The sequence below is a fragment of the Phodopus roborovskii genome, unplaced genomic scaffold, assembly GCF_943737965.1.
Source record: "Phodopus roborovskii unplaced genomic scaffold, PHOROB, whole genome shotgun sequence".
NCBI classification, from domain to species: Eukaryota; Metazoa; Chordata; class Mammalia; order Rodentia; family Cricetidae; genus Phodopus; species Phodopus roborovskii.
The window spans coordinates 7,212,044-7,237,289 of NW_026126546.1; the positions used below are offsets into that span (position 1 = coordinate 7,212,044).

The window sequence follows — 25,246 nt, forward strand, 5'->3', positions numbered from 1 at the left end:
CTGAAACAAAAACACAGCTCTCATCTTAAAGGGAATAAGAGATAGCTTAGTCTGGAGTGCAAAATGAGTAGCTATGGTTTAAATACCATGTTCCAACATGGTAAGTTTCATGATGTTTTTATAATAACAGAATCCATTAAATGTTGTTAAGATACCCTTGTGGGTACCATCAGGTAGGTGAGTTAGAGAACTGTGGGGAAATTGATGACATTCTTATCCTTCATGTCCGAGGAAGGTAATAGTTTGTATTCCAAAGGGATTTAACGAATCTTTGTTGGGGACCTCAGGTAGCCAAATTATAGCAAAGTAGGGGCATCTTTGCTGTAGGTTTCTTATGTTTTCAGATGACAGCCTTAGCTTTGGGGTTGGCAGAAGCTAACATATTTCTGCCGAGCTAACATATTTCAGAGGTTTTACTTTTAGTCATAACATTTTGGATCAGACACAGACATAGGCAGTGCATGGCTATGAAAGGTCCAAATAATCACTCTAGGTAATGCTTTGGATCTGCATTCCAACTCTAAACTATCGCGAAGTTCTAGTCAACCAGCTTTGTAGAACACTCTACGTGTGTGTCTCTCTGCCAGGATTATCAGTTACACGTTATTTGCTAAAGTAACAACGCTTCTCTTCGTGTTATTAGCTTTGCCCAGGGAGAGACAGAATCTCCGGGGCCAGATTTCATTTGGGGGGCGAAGGATGGACGTACTGCTCGTAGGAAACTATTATTCCAGCGCAGGAAAGCAAGTCAGAGAGCAAGAAAAGAAGAGGACCAGTGCCGCATATTAACCGAGCGGGATCACTGGAGATTCTATCCACGGAGGACCACGCTCCACTCCGCTCCGCTCTCGTCACTGAGCCCCACCCGCGCCTCACTGGAGGGCACCGCCCACTCTACAAAGCGAAGGGCGGGCTTCCGGTTCTAGCTCCGTGACGTCACCGCGCTGCCGGGACACGTCATCCCTGCGCGCCGAGCCTGCAGACATGGTGGAGCTGGGCAGAGTGTCGTTGGGCGACCCCGGTGCTCTCCTACCCACGGGATTCTGGGCCGCCGTGGCCGTGTGGCTGGAGAGGCCGCAGGTAGCCAACAAGCGGCTATGTGGCGCCCGCACGGAGGCCCGCGGGAGCGCTTCCCTGCCCCGCGCCCACACTGAGAAAGGACCGCAGCGGGGACAGGGACCCGGGCTGGAGGGGCTTGACGCAGGGGAACCCGGACGAGCTTCTCCCGACACAGAGCCAGAGTTAGGACCTAGGGCAGGCCGTGAAGGCGACGCCCCCGCGGCTGGCCTGGACTCTCTGTGGGACCGAGTCTCCCAAAGCCTCGTCCACGACAATCCGGAAATGCTGGCCTTCCTCTCTGGCCCCGCGTTGGGTTCTCAGCCAGAAGCCCCGCAGAAGCTCGACCTGATTCTCAGAACCGTCATCCCGAAAGCGAGCCCCCACTGTCCGCTTACGGAGCCGAAGAAAGAACTGGTGGTGCAAGGTGGGAACGTAGTGTGCAGAACGCGGATTGGTTGAAAAGCGTTTGCTTTTTGAGACATGGTCACATACAGCCTGGGATTTGCTATGTAGACTAGGCCTGCCTTAAACTCACAGAGATCTGCCTGCGTCTGCCTCCCAAGTGCTTGGGTTAAAGACGTGTGCCAACGTGTCCGGTCTGGAGGGTGTCCACAAGGGACAGTTTTGCTCTCCAGGAGTTTGTCACTGTCAGACTGCTTGTAGATAGTTTAGCCTTCTACTTATTACTGTTGTGTATGTGTGCTCTCCTTGGCCTGCATGTGGAGGCCAGAGGACAACTTTGTGAGTCACTCCTCTCTTTCCACAATTATGTGGGTTCCTAGGACTGAACCCAGGTTTTCAGGCTTGTGCAGCAAACACCTGTACCTGCTGAGCCATCTCACCCGCTCTGTTGCAGGCATTTTTGATCACATGCAGGGATAATGGAGCCTGGGATAATGCTGGGCATCCTGCAGAGAAGTAGTCAGCTCCATAATCGATGTGTCCAGTCCCAAATGACAGGGGTGCCCAGGCTGCACAGCGCCAATCTGGACCCGCAGCAAAATGATTCTAGATCACAAAGTTGCTGTGCATTCTGAACGAGATGGTTCACATTCAGAGCATCAACCTGCTTACTTCTCATCTCTCCTGTCATGGTGGAGCTGCTTTTCTGCCAGCTGTGAGGCCCCTTGTGGTCTGCAGCCTGGTCCCGGTGCCCTACGAATTCTCTGGAGTCCTCACCATTCACCTGTTCTTTACACAGCCACACACACGCCTGAGGCCTTTGCAGAGGTTCCAGTGTCTGAACTCTGTTCCAGGGACCCCATCAATTACTCTGCTCAGAAACAATATTCCCGGGGAGGACTTTTGGCCGCCCTCAGTGTGTAGCACCCCAGAGTGTCTGTTTCCTGACCCTCAGCCTGCTGTAATTCTTTCTGTCCGGCAGGCTCCCCAGCTCCCGCTTCGTTTCAGCAGATCCCTCTAATAATTTGCATTCTTTGATATATTTTCATCCCCCATTTTGATTTGCTGGCTTTTGCTTTTTTTTTTTTTTTTTTTTTTTTTTTTTTTTTTGTAAATCTCAAAGGTAGGCACCATTGATTTTTGAGGAAGGCACTGCATACCCTCAGGCCTTGGTTTCCACATAGATGTATATAATGCAAGTGACTGTAGTTTACAGACATGTTGTTCTGCTTGTGTTTTAGTGGAAGAGTTGTACATTGTCCTTTCATGTGGGAGGGCCATGGAGCAACGCTTGCTGTCCAGAAGCAGCCTGGAGTGGTTGAGCGATGCTCTGTGCCACTTAGTCAGAAGGTCAAGATTTGTGTGGCAGACACTCAGAGCTGGGCCCTCCTTCACTGACCCATGTGGGGAGGCCATTCCTCCAGGCTCACTCTTCCTTGGCTGCTGAGGGTGGTTGTCATGAGCCTTGAACTTTCTTCATTTTTCCTTTTTTTCATTAAATGTGTTTGGTGTGTGTTTGAGCATGAGCAAATGCATGTGTGTGTCCCACACCACCCTTGTAGAGGTCAAATGACAACTTACAAGAGTCCCTTCCTTCCATTATGTGAGTCCCAATGGTAGAATTCAGGTCTTCAGGCTTGGCAGCAAATGCCTTCCTTACCTTCTGAACCATCTTTGGTCCTGGCCTTTTTCATTTATCCTTCCTGACCTCCTTTTTTTTTTTTTTTTTTAATTTTTAAAAATTTTTTATTTTATTAATTTTTTTGTCTTTTGGTTTTACAAGACAGGGTTTCTCTGTGTAACAGCCTGGATGTCCTAGAAATCACTTTGTAGACCAGGCTGGCCTCAAATTCACAGAGATCCACCTGCCTTTGCCTCCCAAGTGCTGGGATTAAAGGAGTGTACCACCACCACCACTTGTATTTTCTAAGTGCTGACTGTAATAGTACAAACTACAGAGCTCTGGGCAGCCACTGATGGTTGGAAAGTGTCCTCCTTATATTCATTGCTGCTCAGTTTTATTTCCAAGGGAGCTGTTTAGAGCAGCTGTGACCTGCTGCCTTTGCCTTTTCCCTCAGATGTCGCCAATGGGAGTGTTACCTTTTTACCCTTGGAAGAAGATGATGAGGGGAATTTGGATGTTAAGATGAGCAATGTGTATCAGCTGCAGCTCCATCACAGTGAAGGGGAATGGTAAGAGTTGGATACCACTCTGTTGCACTGCTGTGTGATGTCCTATCCCTGGGCAGCTGGAAGGTTCTTGGGTGCAGAAGAGCCAAGACCTTGTGTTGGTGGGATGTTCTCATTTGTATACTATAGTCACCACTCTACTGGTTTCCTGGTACAGGTCCTAGATTGGGGGTTGCAAGGTAGCTGGAGTCCCCAGTCCACATGGCCTTCATGGTCTGCAGCAACTAGTTGGGATATTCTGCTAATCCGCCCAAAATGCAAAGGAAGTCACCTTCAGGAGGTTTCAAGGCCAGTGAGATGACGCCACTCCCAAAGGTGCCTGCTTCAACCAACTCATGTTGGAAGGGAGAGCCAACATGTTCTGTGGGTTGTCCTCTGTCTTCTGCACACATGTGCACATGCAAACCACACACGCGCGCACACACACACACACACACACACACACACACAGAGAGAGAGAGAGAGAGATGCACGCGCGTATATAATTTTTAAAGGTCTCAGAGGTTTTAGTTTGTGCTCATTCCCCTCTTTATTTTTGGACCTGTAGTGAGGAGCTGGGAGCGGGTGCTTTAGTCAGGCACTCAGGGCAACCAGGAAGCTGACAGCAAGAAGGAGCCATGGGCACACTTTACTCTTCAGTAGTGGACCCCCAGCCCCCTACTGCCTCCAACAAAACCCCATCCTCTAAAGCTCCCACCACTCCCAGTAACCCATAAGCTGAGTCCATCGATGAGTTAGCCATTTGATGAGGTTGGCCGGCCTTCTCATGGTCCAGTCACCTCCCAAAGGCCCCACCTCTGAACTTGGGGACCAAGCCTTCAACATAGGAGGGCCTTTCACATCCAGACCAAGTTCATAGGAACTCTAATCCCATCGCCATGCTGCTGTTTATATAGCTTGGTCCAGAGGAGTGGGTGGCATATCCCGTCATTGTTTAGAGCCCTGCTTGTTATGGAGTGCAGGCTTGTCATTCAGTGGTGGGACACTTGCCCATTGTGTGCCTCAGCAGGCCCTGGGTTTGACTGCAGCAGTGCACACATGCACATGCAACACTCATGCGCACATGCACACCGAGAGAGAGAGAGGATGTTTTAGTTACTGCTCTCTTCTGGGAAATAAACATGTAACTTAAGAATAAGAATTGAAGCCAGCTTTTCTCACTAGTATTTCTCTTATTTTTGAAGGTTCATATCTGTTTTAATTTTCTGTCCAGAGAGGTGGCATTCCGATGGCATTGTCTATCCCAAACCTTCCTGGCTTGGAGAGGAACTGCTGGCCAAGCTGGCCAGGTGGGCCGTGGAGAACAGGAAGAGTGAATTTAAAAGCACGCTTTCCCTGGTGTCAATCCTGCGCTACAGCAAGATGTACCAGGAGCTCAAAGAGAAATACAGAGACATGGTAAAGGTAATGCTAGCGGAGCGTCAGAGGTCCCCTCATTTAGCAAGTGCCATGGTCAGTGCCTGCCAGGGAGACTCTTCCCTGTGGCTTCCTATCAAGGTCAGGTACCACACTGGAAACCCACTGTGGGCGCAGACAGTGTAAACCAAGTGGATGTTTCAGTACATTTTTAAACCCAGAAGGGGCAAACTTTTAAATATTTCTCAGGAACTCAAAGGGGAAATTTTAATCTAAAAATATCAAGCATTGAGTTACTATATTATAAAGTTTACGTTTGTTTAAATTTTAGTTTTGTTTTTTGAGACAGGGTCACTCTGTATCCCAGGTTAGTCTGAAACTCATGGTCCTGCTGCCTTATCCTCCCAAGTGCTGGGGTAACAAGCATATGGCACCATGTGGGCCTGGCTTGGTTTTTTGTTTTTTTTTTTTTTTTTTTTTTAATTATTTTAAATTTTTACAAATTATTTATTTGTGTGTCTGTCTGTGTGGGGATATATACACAGGCATGCAGTTGCCCACAGAGACATAATAGGGTGTCAGGTTCCCTGGAGCTCGAGTCACATGCAGTGGTGGTGAGCTGCCTGACTTGGGCACTAAGAACCAAACTCTGGTTCTTTGCAAGAGCAGTGAGCTCTCCTAACCATTGAGCTATCTCTACAGCCCTGGCCTCATTAACTGAAAGGTATTTCTAAGACAAGTGCTCCAGAAAAAAACAAAACAAAACAAAAACATGCTTCATGACAACATGACCTTGAGTTAGTCCTTGTGCTTACAAGGCAAAGTAGTCAAAACCATAGGCTTGGAGCCACAGTGATTCTTTACAGAGATGTGGTTCGGGTCTGTCTACACAGCTGGGCTCCCTTCTCCTGAAGACCCTGGCCAGGGGTGGGGTGGGGCTTTTGTCCTCCTGTTGACTCTCCATACCTTTAAGAAGGTGCTATTTTTCAGATTTTAAATTGTTGCCAGGACATGGTTATCCATTATGTCACTCACCGGACCTGTCGGTTCAGTACATGGTTGACTGTCAAGGTGCCTTGATTGTCCTGCCGGTCAGTCAGAGCCTGGCTGGCCCAGTGCAGCTGACGCAGTCTCCCGAGTCCCAGTCTGTGTCTGTCTGCACCACTCCCATTGTGTCTTTGTACGAGTGCAGGCATGTATCTGGGTGGTGATGCGTGCACCTATGCATGTGCATGCAGAGTCCAAGGAGAAGGTCATGTGACCTGCTCCATCACTAGGGTTTACACTGAACTTGGAGCTAGGCTGGCAGTCGGCAAGCCCCACTGATCCTCCTATTTCCAGTGTCCCAGGGCTGTGGCTATAGGGGTGTACATGGCCATACATGGCTTTTTATGAGGGTGCTGAGGATTTGAACTCTTACCCTCACTCAAGGGAAGCACTTTCCTGCCGAGCTTCCTCCCTAGCCCTGTCTTCCTCCTTCGTTTCATTAGTATTGTCTTTGTCCAGGTAGGCTGACTTTTTTTCTGTGTCAAACATCTTACATAAACTATATTGTTGTTGCTCTGGATCACTTTGTGTGATCACTTTCTGTCCTATACACACAGTGTAGTAACCGTGTTCTTGTATAAAGCACTAAATTGTAAGAAACAAACTGAGTTTGTGCCTTTGAAATGAAATGGTATGTTTACCATATAGTTATTTTGGTTTGACTTAGGCTGTTTAGAGATACTGTTGTTCAAGGTAATTTCACAGCTATTTACATATTCTCTGGAAACATTTTAGGTTTGGCCTGAAGTAACAGATCCTGAGAAGTTTGTGTATGAAGACGTGGCCATCGCTACATACCTGCTGGTAAGAACACTAGCAGTGTTCATACTCATATGGGATGTGTGGAGCTTACCTCTAGCAGATACTATGAGCTGGAGGTGGAGTCAGGACCTGAGGTTTGCCCTGCTATGAAATGATTTTACATCCTGCATAGAACGTGTGAATCAGGAAGGTGGGGCGCAAGAGGGCAGACGGGCAGGAGCCAGTGAGGCACAGTTGTCACTGCAGAGGCACCAACAATCCAGTCCATCCAACTGGGCTGGTCCTCTCTCCCCTAGTCTGTCCTTAACTTGCTGACTAGCCAGCTCAGTTGGACACTTCTTTAACTCAATATTCTAGATTTTCTTATGTATAAAGTGTTTAACCTAGAGCTTCCCAGTTTCCCTTTAGGTTGTAGTTCTTTAGTTTAAACAGGATTATTTTGGTTGTTAAGGCATGCAGACATTAAAGGATGAGGAGGAAGTGTGGAGAAACATCATCTTGGCATGCTGGTGCCTAGAGATGACCATGGGATGTTGATGCCATTTTTCTGGTGCTGGGGTGGAACCCAGGGCCTCATGTGCTGGGCTCACTCTTCCATGGGTACCTGAATTAATGCTGCATCAGGGGAGAAGACTGGGGTGGGGTTGAGTGGGGTGGGGTTGAGGGTCCCAGGATCCTCAGGCCAAAGACCCATCTGTTCTGCTCATTGTGTCACCTGCTGGAGCCCTGGGGCCTTGGGAGGAGTTTCTCCATCCTTCCCATCCCCCAGTGGCATTAGTGCTTGGGTCCTTTCTTTGTTTATAATACTTGTACTGGAATCCAGGGCCTCACACATGCCAGGCAAGGGCTCTTCCATTGAGCCACTCATCACCAACTCCTATTCTAAAATCTTGAGTCAGGATCCCACCAGGTTTCCCAGGCAACCTTGAGCTTGCAGTCTTCCTGCCTCATCTTCCCGAGTCACAGGTGTGTGCCTTTGCTCCACTAGGTTTGTTGTGGAACAGCATGTGAGTTGTCTTTACTTTGTCTCTTTCCTCAGATCCTATGGGAAGAGGAGAGGGCCGAGAGGGGAGTCACCACCAAGCAGTCCTTCGTGGACTTGGGCTGTGGAAATGGCCTCCTGGTCCACATCTTGAGCAACGAGGGGGTGAGCATGGCTCTACTGTCTTTTTTTTTTTTTTTAAGGTTCCTCTAGGTTGGGCAAAGGGTTTCCCATGTTTCTTGTTTTTAATTTTTTGAGGCAAGCTTTCACTGTGTAACTTGACTAGTCTAGAGCTAACTTACTGTGTTGTCCAGGTTAGCCTGAAACTCAGAGAAACACCTATCTCTGACTCCAGAGTATGCAACCACACCCAGCTGTAACAACATTTCTTGAAGCTACAGCCTGGACTCAGAGTCAGCCTGGCTCAAAGTGGTGCCCACAGCTTCAAGCTGGCGCTTTCCCGGGTGTTTATAAAGGAGGCATTTGTAGTAGTGCCCCTGTGAAGACCTGGATGCCAGATGTAGAGGTGACAGGAAGGTTCTGGAGCCCTCTACCCTAATGGGGGAATGAGTATTGCAGCCAGGGTGCAGGGACCTTGGTGCAGCTGATCACAACTCGCCTTCCCCTGTGTGTTCTCTGGTCACTGCCTTGGGATGCAGGCTGTGTGGTCCCTTGTGAAGATGTACGGTGATCACTGCTAGGTTCTCCCTAGCCATGCAGGTGTGTAGTCTTGCCAAGGGTTGAGAGCTGTGCCTCCCACAGATGCTAGGCACGTCCTGTGTGGCAGTGGCAGTGCCTGCAGATTTGTTTTTTTTTTTTTTTTTTTTTTTTCTGACTTACTGCAGTTGCTCAAATTTGACCCATGATTTTAAAAACACTCGTTTCAGCATCCAGGCAGAGGGATTGATGTCCGAAGAAGAAAGATCTGGGACATGTATGGACCCCAAACTCAGCTGGAGGTACTGTTCCCCCTCCACCCCAATGCAGCCTCTGTAGCTCTCTGAAGATTTTTCTCCTAGGGCCAGCTGTTGGCAGGAGTGCCTGTGGGTTCGGTCAGCTCCCACTGTAAGTGTTCACTTTAGTTGGAGTGCTCTGCCATAAGAAGGAGAGAGATAAGGGATGTTTTCAGCTCTGCACAGCTCTAGTTACAGTGACCTTGTCTGGAGGTCTCCTTCCCTGAGCTGCGTGTGCACGTGCGTTGCTCCGTGCTGTCTGCAGGGTGGAGATGTCTTTCTCCTCTCTCAAGGCCTGCTGCAAGGAGCCTGTTCAGACACCCTCTCTGAGTGATGACATGCAGCAGTTAAACCTCTCTGGAAATAATCTCATAGACCCAGAAGTTTGTTTCCTAGTGACTCTAAACCCTGTCAAGTTGGCAATCAAGATTAACCATCTCAACATGATGAGCACCAAGTATTTATTCACTAGCAGCTACCACTGTGCCTGCCTGTCTGCCCCCACTGTTCCAGACACTGCCCATGGCTGCTGCAATCATGTCTGGCCCACTGCTCCAGATACTGCCCACAGCTGTCACCTGACTGCCTGCCCCCTCCCTGCTCCAGACACTGTCCACAGCTGCTGCTGTAACTGTCTTCCCCCACTGCCCACAGCTGCCACAGTGGCTGTCTGCCACTGCTGCCCAGACACTGCCCACAGATGTTACTGCTTCATCTGCAGCAAAAAGTGCAACTTTAGAGACTGTTGCATTGTCTATCAGCTTGTCTCTGTTTCAGTAATGGGGAATGTCCTTCTGTGTGCTCTGAATATATGCTTCTCTTATTGGTTGATGACTAAAGCTGTTTCGGCCAATGGCCTGGCAGGATTTAGCCAGGTGGGAAGTCCAAGCAGGGATAGAGAAAGGTAATAGGCAGAGTCAAGAAGATGCCATGTAGCTGCCAAGGAAGCAAGAGGCTGGGTCATCATCAGTAAACCAAGATAACATGGAAATAGACAGAGTAATAGAAATGGGTTAATAATTAAGAGAGAGCTAGCCAGTAAGAAGCGTGAGCTACCAGCCAAACTGTGTGTTTATTTGGGACTAAACAGCTACAGGACTGGTAGGACAGAAATTATTAACAAGATACAATGACAAAGGCTTGTGGGCAGGGAGCTCACTCCCATTCTCTCAACTCATTCTTCTGTATTTATGGTTGCTTTCCCACGGATTCTTATCACTTGTAGATTCACATTATAGGAAATTTTGCCTAGCAAGAAGGCTAGCTTTTGTTGATTCTGACACTTGGGAGGTAGAGGCAGGAGGATCAGCTATATAGTGAGTTCAAGGCCAACCTGGGTTGCATGAGACCCTGACCTTAAAAATAGGAAAGAAAATAGAGAAATGTTTTTAGGACTAGGCATGGTGACATATGCCTTTAATCTCAGTTCTTGGGAGGCAGAGGCAGGCAGACTCTGAGTTCTAGGGCAGATAGTACTAAACAGTGAGACCTTTCATCCAAAAAGAAAGAGAAATGCTTTTAGTGTCTTGAGTGTGAGGACTGTTGATAAGTTGGCAGGTTCATAGCGAGTCATGCAGGTGGATATGAGTCCATAGATCCTCATGCTGGTGCCTAAGGCTCTGAATTGTGTGTGAGACTGACAGTTGCCAGGTGTAATTTAGCAGATGTCAGCTTCTCTGTACCCTTGGGTCATAACCCTCTACTTGGAATGAACTTCAAACTGCCCCGCTGGTTGAAGGAAGGGCTGGTTGGTGGTGTGAGGAGTATTGCGGTTTAATAAGGGTCTGGATAAACAATTAGGCCGAACAGGTGTTTATTCAGGGAGAAATAACTCACAACATAGACAGGTGAACACCACCAGGTTCCTGGTCCCAAGGATGCCACCGGAAGTCATGGCTCAGAGCTTCTGGTGCATGTACTGACTGGTTCATCTTGTGTGTCATTCTTAAGGAAGGTTCCATCATCCCGAGTGACAAGACCCTGTTCCCTGGTGTTGATTGGCTGATTGGTAACCATTCTGATGAGCTCACTCCCTGGATCCCTGTCATTGCAGCCAGGTGAGTAGGAAAGGCAGGCAGCTGTTTCTTCCTGTGCACCTGATGTCCACAATGGCAGCCCCTAGCCACTGTGGTATTTGACATGGTAACTCAGGGTATTGAGATGACAGTAGCATAGATATATTGAGTTAATTTAAATCCACCTGCTTTTCTTTTGAAATTGTGGCTATTAGAAAACCTAAGTCACACATGTGGTTCCTCTCATATTCTGTCAGCCAACACTGATCCCAATTATATTATCTTGGGTATTTCTTTTTTTTTTTAATTTTTATTTTGTATTGAGCTATACATTTTTCTCCGCTCCCCTTCTCTCCTTCCCTCTCCCCTTCCACTCTGCCTCCCATCCCCTATCCTCCCAATTTACTCAATAGGGTTTTGTCTTTTTCCCCTTCCTAGGCAGATGCATGGATGTCTCTCTTAGGGTCCTCTGTTTCTCAGCCTGTTTATCACCTGTATATAGGAGGACTACTGATTTTTTGGTTGTTATTGTTGTTAATCATGTATCCTGCTACATTACTGAAGGTATTCATCAGTTGTAGGAGTTCCCTGGTAGAATTTTTGGAGTCACTTAAGTAAACTATCATATCACCAGCAAATAGTGGAAGTTTGACTTCTTTTCCAGTTTGTATCCCCTTGGTCTCCTTTTGTTGCCTTACTGTTCAAACTAGAACTTTGAGTACAATATTGCATAGATATGGACAGAGTGGACAGCCTTGTCTTGTTCCTGATTCCAGTGGGATTGCTTTGAATTTCTCTCCATTTAGTTTGACGTTGACTGTTGGCTTGCTGTATATTGCCTTTATTATGTTTAAGTAAATTCCTTGTATCCCTGATCTCTCCAAGACCTTTATCATGAAGGGGTGTTGAATTTTGTTGAAGGCATTTTCAGCATCTAGTGAGATGATCATGTGGGTTTTTTTCTTTCAGTTTGTTTATATGGTGGATTACATTGACAGATTTTCATATGTTGAACCATCCCTGCATCTCTAGGATGAAGCCTACTTGGTCATGGTGGATGATTTTTTTTTTAATGTGTTCTTGGATTCAGTTTGCCAGTGTTTTATTGGGTATTTTTGCATCAATGTTCATGAGGGAAATTGGTCTGTAATTCTTTTCCTTAGTTGTGTCTTTGTGTGGTTTGGGTATCAGGGTAACTGTAGCCTCATAAAATGAGTTTGGCAATGTTCCTTCTGTTTCTATTGTGTGGAACACTTTGAGTTGTATTTATATTAGCTCTTCTGTGAAATTTTTGTAGAATTCTGAGCTAAAACTATCTGGGCCAGGGCTTTTTGTTGTTGTTGTTAGAACTATTTCTATTTCCATGGGGGTTATAGGTCTATTTAATTTGTTTATCTGGTCTTGATTTACTTTGGGTATGTGGTACATACCCAGAAAATTGTCCAGTTCCTTTAAATTTTCCAATGTTGTAGAGTACTGGTTTTTGAAAAATGATCTGATGATTCTCTGGATTTCTTCAGAAAAATCATTTCTGATTTTGTTACTGTGGATATTCTCTCTGTGTCTTTTGGTTAGTTTGGATAAAGGTTTGTCTATCATATTGATTTTCTCTAAGAATCAACTCTTGTCTCATTGATTCTTTGTATTGTTTTCTGTCTTTCTATTTTATTGATTTCAGCCCTAAATTTGATTATTTCCATCTGTCTACTCCTCCTGGGTGAGTTTGCTTCTTTTTGTTCTAGAGCTTTCAGCTCTGTTAATTCACTAGTGTGGGATTTCTCCAGCTTCTTCATGTAGGCATTTAGTGCTGTGAACTTTCTTCTTATCACTGCTTTCATTGTGTTCCATAGGTTTGGGTATGTTGTGTGGTTATTTTTATTGAATTTTAGGAAGTCTTTAATTTCTTTCTTGATTTCTTCCTTGGCACAGTGGTGATTCAGTTGAATATTGTTCAATTTTCATGAGTTTATGGGCTTTCTGCAGTTAGTGTTACTGTTGAATTCTAACTTTAAGCCAGTTTTGATAAGATAGAGGGGGTTATTTCAATTTTTTTTTCTTTGTATCTGTTGAGGTTTGCTTTGTTACCAAGTATGTGGTCAGTTTTTAGAAGGTTTCATGTGGTGCTGAGAAGAAGGTATATTCTTTTGTGTTCTGGTGGAATGTTCTATAGATGTTTGTTAGGCCCATTTGAGTTATAACATCTGTTAGTTCTTTTATTTCTCTGTTTAGCTTCTGTCTGGCAGACCTGTCCAGTGTGAACGTTGAGTGCTGAAGTCTCCCATTGTTAGTGTGTGGGGCTTCATGTCTGATTAAGGCTTTAGTAGTGTTTCTTTTACAAAAGAGGGTGCCCTTGTATTTAGGGTATAGATGTTCAGGATTTAAACTGCATCTTGATGGATTTTTCCTGTGACAAATATGAAATGGCCTCCGTCATCTCTTTTGACTAATTCTAGCTTTGTTAGATATTAGAATAGCTCCACACACTTGTTTCTTAGGTCCATTTCCTTGGAAAATCTTTGTCCAACCCTTTACTCTGAGGTAATGTCTGTCTTAGTAGTTGATGTGTGCTTCTTTTATTCCAGCAGAAGGATAGATTCTGTTTTCGTATTCAGTATGTTAGCCTGTGACTTTTTAAAGGTGAATTGAGTCCATTAATATTTAGGGATAATAATGACCAGTGATTGCTAGTTCTTATTTTTGTTTTTGTTGTTAGTGGTTGCATTGTATGTGTGTTTCTCTTCTTAGGGATTTGCTGGTGTGGGATTGATTACCTATTGCTTGTGTTTTTGTGGGTGTAGCTAACTTCCTTCGGTTGGAGTTTTTCCTCTAGTATTGCCGGGCTGGGTTTGTGTATTGTTTAAATCTGGTTTTGTCGTGGAATATCTTGTTTTCTCTGTGTGTGGTGATTGAAAGCTTTGCTGAATATAGTAGTCTGGACTGGCATCCATGCCCTCATAGTGTCTGCATAACAAACGCCTGACCAGGACCTTCTGCCTTTCATTGTTTCCACTGAGGAGTCATGTGTAATTCTTCCAGGTCTGCCTTTATATGTTTCTTGGTCTTTTTCCGTTACAGCTCTTAATAGTCTTTCTTTATTCTGTATGCTTAGTTTTTTGGTTATTATGTGGTGAGGGGACTTGTTTTTGTTTTTGTCCAGTCCATTTGGTGTTCTGTAAGCTTCTTGTACTTTCATAGGTATGTCCTATAGGTTGGGAAGGTTTTCTTCTATTATTTTGTTGAATGTATTTTCTACGCCTTTGAGCTGAACTTCTTTTTTCTATCGCTATAATTCACAGGTTCTGTCTTTTCATGGTGTGCCAGGTTTCCTGGATATTTTGTGTTAAGAATTTGTTGTAGTTAACATTTTCTTTGACTGATGAATCTATTTCCTCTATCGTATCTTCAAGGCCTGAGATTCTCTTCCATCTCTTGTTTTCTGTTTATGCTTGCATCTTTAGTTCCTGATTGTTTACCTAGATTTTCCATTTCCAGAGTTCCCAGTTTATGTTTTCTCTGTTGCCTCTATTTTAGCTTTCAAGTCTTGAACCGTTTCCTTTACCTGTTCTATTGCTTGTTTTCTTTAAGGGATTTGTTGATCTCCTCCAATTTTTTTGTTTGTCTTTTCCTCCATTTCTTTAAGAGAATTTTTCATTTCCTCTTTGAGGGCCTCAATCATCTTCACAAAGTTATTTTTAATGTTGCTTTCTTCTGCTTCATCTGTGTTGGGATGTTCTGGTCTTGCTGTTGTGGCACCGCTGGTTCTGGTATTGTTCTTTGTGTTAAGTATAATCTTGTTGACTGTCCATCTCTTCCTCCAATCGGTACAGGTAAGGCCTGTGTTTCCGGGGGTCCCTTTTCCTCCAGTTGTTGGGGGGCTGTGGTTCAGTTGAGCGCTCCTTCAGATGGAGGCAGGGCTGAGCCTGGTGCTCGCTCCCACTTCTCAGATGGTCGCTCCTCTCCCTGCAGGCAGACCCACCTTTCCGGAGGTCACTCCTCCAGGTATCAGTGGCGCCACTGGTCACTCTTGTGGGTGTGGTGTGGGCTGAGGATGAGGGTCCTGTTCTGGTGGTCGGATAGTTTCTGGAGGCTGCTGCTGTCACCATGGCACAGCTTTTGCTGTCTCTCCCGGCACAGGCTGGGCCCCATGGCACGCGCATTGGTATCGGCTCCATCACTGGAATTTCTATCCCATGTTGAAAGATGTGTACTTGGGGAGTAGATTCTGATTTTAGAGGGTGTGGTTTCAAGGGGAAAATCTTTCCTTAGGTCCTTTGCAGCAGTCTGCACCTTTAGGCAGCACTTTGAGGGGTCTGAGATACTACCTGTGCCTTCAGCCCCATCTCCCTTAGTCTTCTGTGAGGGCCTCTCCTGTATGTGTTCCTAGCTCCAAGTTAAGACTGAACTTACTTTGCTATGCTTGTCTTGGTTTCTGATTCCTACCTGAAGTTCTAGGTCCAGAAAGCTGATGTCACAGTGGGCCAGAGTAACTGCACAGGAAAATTATTTTTTATTATTTCAATTTCTATTTTATTGACAGATATAATGTGCTACATGGTTTTTAGACATCCATGGGAAACAATCCCATTGTGGTGATTATACCTGTAATCCCAATACATGAAGGTAGAGACAAGAAGTCAGGAATAAATAATGTATTTGAGTGCATTTGCCTCTGGGCCACATGAAAACCTGTGGCCTCAAAAAAGTAAACAAGAGGACCCATTGCTTTAGCTGTCAGGATATTCAGGAGCAGCTTAGGTACTCAGCCTTGGGCTGCTTGTGCATGTTGTGGTGCACCTGCCTATCTGGGTCTCTGCTGGGCTCCTCGGGTCTTCCTGGGTCTCTGCTGGGCTCTTCAGGTCTTCCTGGGTCTCTGCTGGGCTCCTCAGGTCTCCCTGGGTCTCTGCTGGGCTCCTCAGGTCTTCCTGGGTCTCTGCTGAGCTCCTCAGGTCTTCCTGGGTCTCTGCTGGGTCCCTTGGGTCTTCCTGGGTCTCTGCTGGGCTCCTCAGGTCTTCCTGGGTCTCTGCTGAGCTCCTCAGGTCTTCCTGGATCTCTGCTGGGCCCCTCGGGTCTTCCTGGGTCTCTGCTGGGCTCCTCAGGTCTTCCTGGGTCTCTGCTGGGCCCCTCGGGTCTTCCTGGGTCTCTGCTGGGCTCCTCGGGTCTTCCTGGGTCTCTGCTGGGCCCCTCGGGTCTTCCTGGGTCTCTGCTGGGCTCCTCGGGTCTTCCTGGGTCTCTGCTGGGCTCCTCGGGTCTTCCTGGGTCTCTGCTGGGCTCCTCGGGTCTTCCTGGGTCTCTGCTGGGCTCCTCGGGTCTTCCTGGGTCTCTGCTGGGCTCCTCGGGTCTTCCTGGGTCTCTGCTGGGCTCCTCGGGTCTTCCTGGGTCTCTGCTGGGCTCCTCGGGTCTTCCTGGGTCTCTGCTGGGCTCCTCGGGTCTTCCTGGGTCTCTGCTGGGCTCCTGAGGATTTCCTGGTTCTCTTCCTCCTCCAGGTCTTCCTATACCTGCCGGTTCTTCGTCCTTCCCTGCTGTTTCTTTGACTTTTTGGGGCGATACTGTAGGCGGCAGAGCAAGAAGACACAGTACCGGGAGTACCTGGACTTCGTGCTGGAGGTGGGGCTTTCCTGTGGCTTCCACATGCAGGAGGACTGCCTCAGGATTCCCTCTACCAAGCGGGTATGTGCCAGGGCAGGCGCAGGGCCAGGGAGTGTGCTCTGCTTGGGGCTCCTTCGAGAAGCTTCCTTCAGAGCTCAGCTTCAGACTACCACCTTTCTTCCAAATGGCAGTATGTTGGCAAGTCTTGCTCCTCTGGGTTGGCAAAAAAGGTTTAATCTGGAGTGTCATTGACCTGCATTTTGCATCTGCCATTCCATGCAGTCTCTGACCCAGTGTTACAGCTGGGTGGTATGAGGTGTCCAGTAAGTGCCAGACAAGCCACCCAGCTGGTGGGGACCAAACACATCTGATGCAGCTCTGCTCCAACCCCAGAGCACATGACAGGGCTGGGTGACCCAATGGAATTCCATTGACGGCCTCTGCTGGTGTGCACTGTGGAGTTGATGGTCAGAGGGAAAGTGTTCAGGGAGTTCCATAGATGCATTGGGCACCACATTGTTCCGAGTGTCCTGCTAGCAGGGTTACACACAGCCTCGTTCTCTCACAGATCCCCAGGAACTTGTAGAGGTAAACCGTGTCACCCTTGGGGCAAAGGCAGGCCTACCTTAGTAAAGACCATCCAGAGTGGAGCATTTAGACCCTCGGCTGACTTGCTCATTCCATAGATCTGCACCCACATTCCTCACTAGCTTTTATGTTAGCTTTTTAAATTTTTAAACCATTTCTGTTAGTATCTGTTTAAAATAAAAAGGATTTCAGGTCTTAGGGTAGACCTCAGAGGGGAATGTTTCCCAGCATGCACAAGGCCTTGGATTCTATCCTGAGTACAACCAAAAGGCTCAAGTAAGGATTTCTTTCTTCTTATGACAGGTTTCTAAAACTTTGGTGTGAATTGTTCTTTAGCACAGGAGTGCTCCATGAAGAATGTTGCAATACAATGTCTCTTCAAACCCAGGTCTGCCTTATTGGGAAATCCAGAACATATCTACCTTCTGCAGAGGTGTGGATGGATGAGCAGAGGACACGGTACATCCACAGCAGACAGAGTCACCCCCAGAGCCTGCCTGGTGAGGAAGATGCACCTACTACACCCCAGGCTGCTGATGACCACAATAGTCACGGGACCTTCGATGCTGGGGCTGAGTGCATGCCTGACAGCCTGGCTGCTGAAGGCAGAGCAGCCCCAGGCACAGGGCTCTGGATATCTGGGTTCTGCCCTAGAGAAAAGGCCGAGCGTGTGAGGAATTGTGCTGCCCTTCCTCGAGACTTCATTGACCAAGTGGTTTTACAAGTGGCAAATTTGTTGTTAGATGGAAAGAAGTTAAATACAAGGCGTTCTGAGGATGGGAGTCTGAAGACCTGGAATGAAGGAGGTGGGTCCCATCCTCCAGGGAAGGCTCGCTGGCCAGCATGGACTGTGGGTCTTTGGAGCTCAGCATACCCAGAGGCTGGGAGTTGCTGTTCACGGGAGGAAGGTGGAAGCCAGGGCTGCTGGTGTTTGATCCTTAGAAATGATACAACCAGAGAACAGGTCGCTGAGTGTCAAATGCCCCACTTCTTGAATGCAACTTCAATCCCTAAATACAAGACTGTGCCATGGAAGAGACAGTTGCATCTGATTGCTCATTAGCTGGAACCTACACATTAGAGAGAAACAGGCAAAGTAGGATTGTTCTTACATGCAAAGTTGAGGCTATCAAAGCTTTCTGCTGCACCCCTTTCCTTCCACCTGTGACCACCAGAGGGCACTATGGGGCTATCTGCTGACTAGAACTAGGGTTGCAGAAGCTGTAAATATTAGTTCTTACCCTGCACAGGAGCAAGTGACCCCCAGCATAGCTTAGAGCAGTGGCAACACTCTTATCTTCCATGCCACATCCTCATCTGTCACTTTGTGGTCCAGCTTTCTTCCCTTTACCCTCACGTCTCCCACATGTGACATGGCAGGACTTTCTTGTATGTTCCCCTTCAGAACTAAGCAATCCTGGCAGGCCCTCCGGGACACTGGCAAGAGTGGCCTTGGCTCGGGTGGCCTTGTAACTTGAAGACCCATCCCTGTGGTTTGGGGCTAACATCGCTGTTTAGATGCTAATATGGGGCCTTTGCAGAGGGAGGTAAGCAAGGTTTCCCAGCAAAGCTGGGAGGACACAGGGCAGCTCTGGGATGGTGCTCTGGGTGTGAAGGTTCCTGAGTGTGCTGTGCAGCAGGACCCTGATTTAACCAAGGAAGTGACGGGAACTGGGCTGTCGGGGCTGTGTCTGGGATGGAAGCTGTGAGCCAGCTGGACCCTCCCTCAGACCTCGGTCCAGAGACAGCTCTGGGGCCTGGGTCTCATCCTGGTGGAGCACCAGGGTACCATACCTTCGCTGACGGTGTCCAGATGCCTGGGCTTGTTGGAGGCTCCCAAGGTGGCCCTGGGTGAGAAGTGTCTCTGTGAGGAAGGCATGGTCCTAGACCTCTGAGCCCACAGACAGCCTCTCTCCACTCATGCCTGATGGAGGCCCAGCATCTTCCTCAGGAGGTCATTGCTGGACCCTTGGAAGGAGGCCCTCTGTCTGGGTCAGGTAGTGTTGTTATTGCCTGACTGATGAGGCCATGGAGACTGGGCTGTCTTTAGCCTCCAGCTCTACTGGGAGACACAGGTGAGCTGCGAGGTGCAGGGAGCTGATTCTTGGCGAAAGCCCCAGGGAGACCCATTGCCATCTTAGCTGGAATAGGCTTCATTGTCACTGGGTGTCTGAGAGAGTGTTTTTAAGTATGAACGAGGTCTTGAGCAGCACTGTAAATGGGAGAGGCCTCACTGTGATATCTGTGATCTGTGTCAGACCTCCCCCTTCAGCCCACCTGGCCCACAGTGCCTGCAAAGCTCCAGTGGCAGCTGTCGGCCCCGCCTCCTCAGCTCTGGGCTGCATCTCATTTGAATGGTACCAAGAATGTGGGGGCTGGGCCACCCTCCCAGTTGCTGGTAGACTTCCGTGATGCTCAGACTGAACAGTGGAAGCATGTGGTCCTGCCTGCTGGCACACTGTCACTGGCTGGGGTGACCACTGCCCCCATGTCCTACAGTTAGAAGGTGTGGGTTCATTAAAGTGTATGCGCAGGATCCTGCAGCTGAAGCACACAGGATTGGGTTTGACTTTGGGACCTGACGCCTGTGCTGGCTACAGGCTTGTAATCTGCGCTGTTTGTGACACCTGCTTTTCCACAGGGAGCCTTTCCCTGGCAGAAGTGGCTGCGGAACTGAAGCCAGAGACCCTGCAGCGGCTGAAGCGGGAGTGTGGAGGCCTCCAGACCCTGCTCAGGAATAGCCATCAGGTGTTCGAAGGTAAAAATCTAAGAGGTCACCATACACTGTCCCTCCTGCTTGTCCCCAGCAGTTCCTCCCTGTGCACTCTGTAGAACCCTGCTTTCTGCCCCAGTGGCTGTGATACTGGGGCTACCTAGATGTTCAGAAGAACCAAGTGGACAGTGTGGCGGCCCTGTGCCCACCCAGGCTACCAGCAGCTTGTATCTTAGAGTAAGGCCATAGCTGTCCTTCTGTGTAGGCACGCTTCAGACTCGGCTCCGGCTGGCTCCCTGTGCCTCGGTCCAGGTGGCTCCTGAGGATGCGCTCCTGAGCCTCCGTTGCTTCCGTGTTGCCTGTTCCTCACTCAGGGCTGGTGGTCAGCTGCTGGCTGTGTCTTGTGTCACCACAAGAAGCCAGAGCATGTGGCACTGTAGAGCCCATCAGGCAGGCTGGGGACAGACAGGTGGGGACATGAGCCTTCTCCTTGTCTTTGCTTTGACGCCTCTACCGTACGGTCCTGGCACAGAGACTCGGGACTCTTGAGTGGCCATCCTGGTAGACTGAGGCCAGGCTCTGCCCCAGCACTGGATCCCATAGCTCCAGAGATAAAAGGGGCCATTCTCCATGGATCATGGCTCCGTCCCCCATCCCTGCCCTGCGGGAATGTTCAGTCTAAGGACGTGGAGTGGAGTTTGATGGGGTTCACCCAGAGGCATGAGGTGTAGTCAGTCTTACACACTGAGCACAAGGCGGGAAGAGTCCTGTGACCAACCCTCCCCATGGGCCACTCCTGCTTCCTAGAATGTGTGTCTCCCTTTAAAGTACACTCCACACCTTAGTTAGGGTTACCACTGCTGTGTTAAACACCGTGACCAAAAAAACCTGGGGAGTAAAGCCAATGTCAGAACTCAAACCAGGCAGGAGGTAGCAGTTGATGCAGAGGCTGTGGGTGATCGCTGCTTACTGGCTTGCTCTCAATGGCTTGCTCAGCCTGTTCTCTTATATGGAATCCAGGACCACCAGCCCTGGGGCGGCACCACCCACAATGGACTGGACCCTCCCCATCAATCACGAGTTAGAAAGTGCCCTGCAGGCTTGCCTGCAGCCCAGTCTTCTGGAGGCCTTTTCTCAGTTGCTTGTGTCAGGTTGACATAAAACTAGCTAGCACACCCTGCCTGGAGTGCAGTCACTCAAGGCACTTCCTTGTACAGCATTAAACACAACAGGTATTGTCTTTTCTTGCTTGCCAGTGTGCCTTCAGCACAGGTAACCTCTTGGGCTCAGTTATTAGAAAGGCTTTTCTTAGGGGGTGGTGCTGTTGTTGGGACCAGGAGGAGAGGAGTCTGGGAAGTGAAGAGGACCAGGAGGAGAGGAGTCTGGGAAGTGAAGAGGACCAGGAGGAGAGGAGTCTGGGAAGTGAGGAGGATCAGGAGGAGAGGAGTATGGGGAGTGAGGAGGATCAGGAGGAGAGGAGTCTGGGAGGACCAGAAGGGGAGGAGTCTGGGAAGTGAGGAGGACCAGAAAAGGAGTCTGGGAAGTGAGGAGGACCAGGAGGAGAGGAATCTGGGAAGTGAGGAGGACCAGAAGGGGAGAAGTCTGGGAAGTGAGGAGGACCAGAAGGGGAGAAGTCTGGGAAGTGAGGGGACCCAGGAGAGTGTTAGTCAGTGGAATGGTGTCTGTGAGGGTCAGGGTTGGGTAGCAAGCTGCTATTGCAGTGGCCAGAGGACTATGGTTTCTATGCTAGCATAGAGGGTTGATTCCCAAGTGGCCTGGGAAGAAGCAGCCTGACTTCTAGCTCTGCTTCTGGGGCCTGTGGCACTCAGAAGCTGGTACTCAGACTGCAGCATTGAGTTCAGGGGGTCTAGGTGATGGCATGAGCTGCCTCAGTTCACCGCCACCAGAGGCCAAGAGGCCAGCACTGTGCTCCTCATCCTAACTGTGGGACTTGAGGCAGGTTGGGGTCCATGAAGGGCCACAGACGGATGGTGATGGGAAAGGGGGCTTTGATGGGGACACAGGTGTTGGAAACAGTTGTTCCCACCCCAGCCCACAAATCTTAAACATAAGGATTAGAGGGTCCCTTGTTCCTCCTTGACAGACATATGCTGTCCCATGTATGTTAACACACACACACACATGTGCGCGCGCTACAACATGGGTATCAGGTGCTCCTGAATAATGTATTTGAACATGTGTGTGTACACATGGGAATATGGATGTCAAGTGCTCTCCCATGCGAGGTCATGGCTGTGTAGTTCTACACACCTGCCCTTGGGTGGTCCAGTTGTCCTTGTGAAGTGGAATATGGTTCTCTACAGCTAACTGGCCTTCACTTGGGTGAGTTTTGTTCATGGGTGCAGGAATGGCCTGACATAGTCCCCTAGAGGTGTTGCTGAAACCAAGAGCCCCACGCACAGATGTCCATCAGATGAGCTGCCCTTGCCTGGAATCTGTGCTTCTTACACAACTTTAGTCAGTTAAAATGCTACAGCCTGAGGAGCCTCTCTGTCTCCCACATGTTTTCTTTGATTTCATGAGGACTGTCACTCCTGTCCAGTGTAAATATGTGTGCATGGGGCTAACTGCTTCTCTGTGCAGTTCTCTTTGGGGGGCAGTGAGTTTTGGAATCGTTTCTGAGTAGAAGACTTGGGGATCCAGAGCCACGTGAGCCTTTTCTTTGCAGTCATGCAGAAAGTATGTGCTGAAGCTGGGCTTATCTCTGGATGGGGTTTTGTTTTGTTTTGTTTTAAGCTGATGTGACTCTAGGTCATCTGGAGGAGCGTGTGCTCGAGGAAGCCAGCTTTCCGATGGCTGAGGTTAGCTCACGTGAACACTATGTGTCCATGCCACGTCAGACTGACTCCGCCTCGGCTCCGCCCCTTCCCAGGGCCTGCATGCTTGTCTCTTCCTGTGTGCTGGTGAAGTAGCTTCCCCATCTAGGGGACTTGGACAGAGCTCAGAGGAGTTGGTGACTTACACCCAGGCCAGGTGAGCCCCTGGCACGGCTGCTCCTGAAGACAGGGAGGGCATACATACCCCCAGTGCTCTTCCTGTTCCCTGGGTGTCAGAGGCTGCTGGTCCAGCACCAGATGAGTGGAGAGATCTCTGTTTCTCTGCAGTCCCACAAGCCCCCCAGCAGAAGGCAGGAGTTAGGGGACTGGGAATACAGCAGATTTGTTACTATGATTCCATTTCAAATTAGTAGCACATTTCCCAGAGGAGAGCTGTTGGTGGTCCGACTTGAATGGCTGGCATGTGCCCTTGGAGGGCTGTCCCTCTGGCTCCTGATGCTGTCTTTCCGAAGGTTATGGCTGTGGGGCAGATGGGGAGCTGATATAAGCTGGGCCCAGTGGCATGCTGTGCATACTAGATGCCTAACTACTGCCCTCTCCGGGCTCCTTGTGTTTTTAGGGCTCCCTTTTGGTCTTTATACCCATGACTGGGCAGCAACCAAAAGTGTGGCTAGGCATGCTGTTCGCTCATAGCCAGCTTGGGAGGTTCTCCTGCTGACCTGTGTCCATAGAGAAGGCCTAAGCCAGCGTCGAGGGCAGGCTTCATGTCCACTGTGGCTTGGCCTCAGATTGTTTAAAATGTCAAAACTTCCAACAGGGACAGAGATGGGCTCCTGGGCATTTATATATAGTCAGGTGTCCTCTAGCTTCTGGAAGAGGCCCTGAGGCCCTTCTGAGCACAGTTCAGAGAGTTCTGGGTCCGCAGTGACTTAAGTTGTGTCCTGTGCTACACCGAGTGTCCTGAAGTGACCTTAACCTGGACTTTAGTTCAGGGAAGCCAACCTCAGCCCAAGGGAGAGGGTTGCATGTGGTGTCACTTGACCCCGGGGGCTTCAAGCCATCCCTGAAGATGAAACCCTCACCGTGTCCTCGGTGCCATCGGGTCCTCTCAGGACTCACTGCTCAGGGTTCCAAGGGAAATATTTACTCCCGGGCTGCTGGTGGCAGCAGCCCGGCTCTCTGGGGCCATACCACAGGGGATCCCAGAGCCGACAGGAAGCTGCATTCACTCACACACTCGGTTCAGTTCAGTTCTGGAAGTTAGTGAGCCAGACTCCTTCAATGAGGCTCTTTTCTTCCTCTTGCCATGCTGGCTGCAGGTAGTTTGACAGTACTGGGGAGGCCAGAAAGTTTGGTTGCTCTGGCTGAGTTTCACATAGAGCTGTTGGCTCCTCAAAATGAAGCGGCAGAGGGCAGCGGGCCACCCTGGCCATTTCCTGATTATCATACAGATCCTGTGCAGCAGGACCCATGGCTGGAGCTCCTCACCTTGACCCTGTCAGGACTCCCCGCAAGGTGGGGCTTTCCAGTCTCTACACTAATGACATTCCTACCTTTTGTCCCTAACCTCAGTTCTGAATGGGCGAGTTCACATCCGTGACTGGCGGCGAGAGCTGCAGAAGGAAAAGCCTCCAGAAGCCAAGCGGAGCCTGTCTGCAGAGGTGTTCAAGACGCGCCTCTGCTGGTTCTTCGCTCACCACCCCGATGGCTGTGTGCTGCCTGCTGCCCGTTGCCCCTTTGCCCATGGGCCTGAGGAGCTGCGCCGGTCCCAGGCTCCAAAGAAACAGAGGCAGGCTCCCTGAGTCACTTCCTCAGGGCTTCCCAGCTGGTGGCTGTCCTGCCTGTCTCCCCTGTCCTGATGATGCCTGTTGGGGCTAAATTGGCGTCAGTGTGACCTGTCAGTGTGCACAGGCACTGTCAATCTCTGGCACACATCTCCAGGCTGCGGAGCCTGCTCAGCCCCTCCCGGACTGCCCTGACGTCAGAGCCATCATGTCAGCTTCTCATTTCCAGGGTTCTGCTGCGTACCCCAGGTTCCCTCTACCTGGGAGCTGGCTGCAGGGTGATCACAGGCTCCTGTAAGCAGAGACACAAGGCTTCCCATGAGGCCATCGTCGGTCCTAGAGAGAGCGGCTTCTAGAGTCACACCCCGCCACCATGTGTTCCGAGGCATGACTCAGAGGGAGCAACACCTCGGCCTCCCCCTTCTCTTTGGAACCCTATCTCCAGAAGTGCTGGACAGGTTTTCCTTTCAGAAAACAAGGGTTTCCATTTAAATTTATTCTTGGCCTCACTGCATCTCTGCTGAGTGTCCTGGGGACCAGCCTCTGAAACTTGATGTGGTAGAAGAATCCTGGTGTTATCTGAGGGAAGAGAATGAAGCCTGTTTATTCTGAGAGCTGAGGGCTCTGCAGCATCCTGGGGCAGGCGTCTTGGTCCCAGCTGATGAGGACCCACAGAGCTTACTCCTTCCTCTTTCTTTGCCAGTTTGGCAGCCACACTCCCAGGGCAGTGATGGTGATCTACACTCGGGCAATATCGCCACTGCTTTCTCAGATGGACTAGGCTGTGTGTCCTCAGGGACCCAGGGCTCACTCAAAGCAGGGCGGTCTCATTGACCCTGCCTGTAATTGCAAGGAGGGACCCTCAGATGATTTGTTGTCTTTGGATGTGCAGCAAATGGCAGTGAACTTGGGGACTTAGAGCAAGCAGTGCAGCAGGGACAAACAGCCTTGGTGGCCCTTCATGCTCAACTCACATCTCTCCTGGCTGCAGCCAAGTAATGGCCCAGGACT

The 25,246-nt window shown here is 49.2% G+C and overlaps 1 protein-coding gene across 2 annotated transcripts; it reads left to right on the forward strand.

The window, feature by feature from the left end:
• Window positions 1–961: 961 nt before the first annotated feature.
• On the forward strand, window positions 962–24,742 carry Trmt44 (tRNA methyltransferase 44 homolog). Of its 2 annotated transcripts, none has more exons than XM_051200261.1 (11): window positions 962–1,483; window positions 3,540–3,654; window positions 4,836–5,055; window positions 6,790–6,858; window positions 7,856–7,963; window positions 8,686–8,757; window positions 10,702–10,808; window positions 16,250–16,433; window positions 17,329–17,746; window positions 19,582–19,698; window positions 24,024–24,742. In XM_051200261.1, exons 1-11 carry the CDS (start codon window positions 985–987, stop codon window positions 24,251–24,253), a joined length of 2,139 nt encoding a protein of 712 aa, XP_051056218.1. In that variant the 5' UTR covers window positions 962–984; the 3' UTR covers window positions 24,254–24,742. The 2 variants fall into 2 exon arrangements, with proteins under 2 accessions (XP_051056218.1, XP_051056219.1); XM_051200262.1 differs by having other exon boundaries at window positions 4,836–5,049.
• Window positions 24,743–25,246: the final 504 nt, after the last annotated feature.

What these genes read in the sequence shown, in the direction of transcription:
- Trmt44 (XM_051200261.1), top strand. Translation starts at nt 985, where the DNA reads ATGGTGGAGCTGGGCAGAGTGTCGTTGGGCGACCCCGGTGCTCTCCTA. An exon ending in GAAAGAACTGGTGGTGCAAG is followed by an intron (nt 1,484 to 3,539) that starts GTGGGAACGTAG and finishes CTTTTCCCTCAG; the next exon opens with ATGTCGCCAATGGGAGTGTT. An exon ending in GACCCCAAACTCAGCTGGAG is followed by an intron (nt 8,758 to 10,701) that starts GTACTGTTCCCC and finishes GTCATTCTTAAG; the next exon opens with GAAGGTTCCATCATCCCGAG.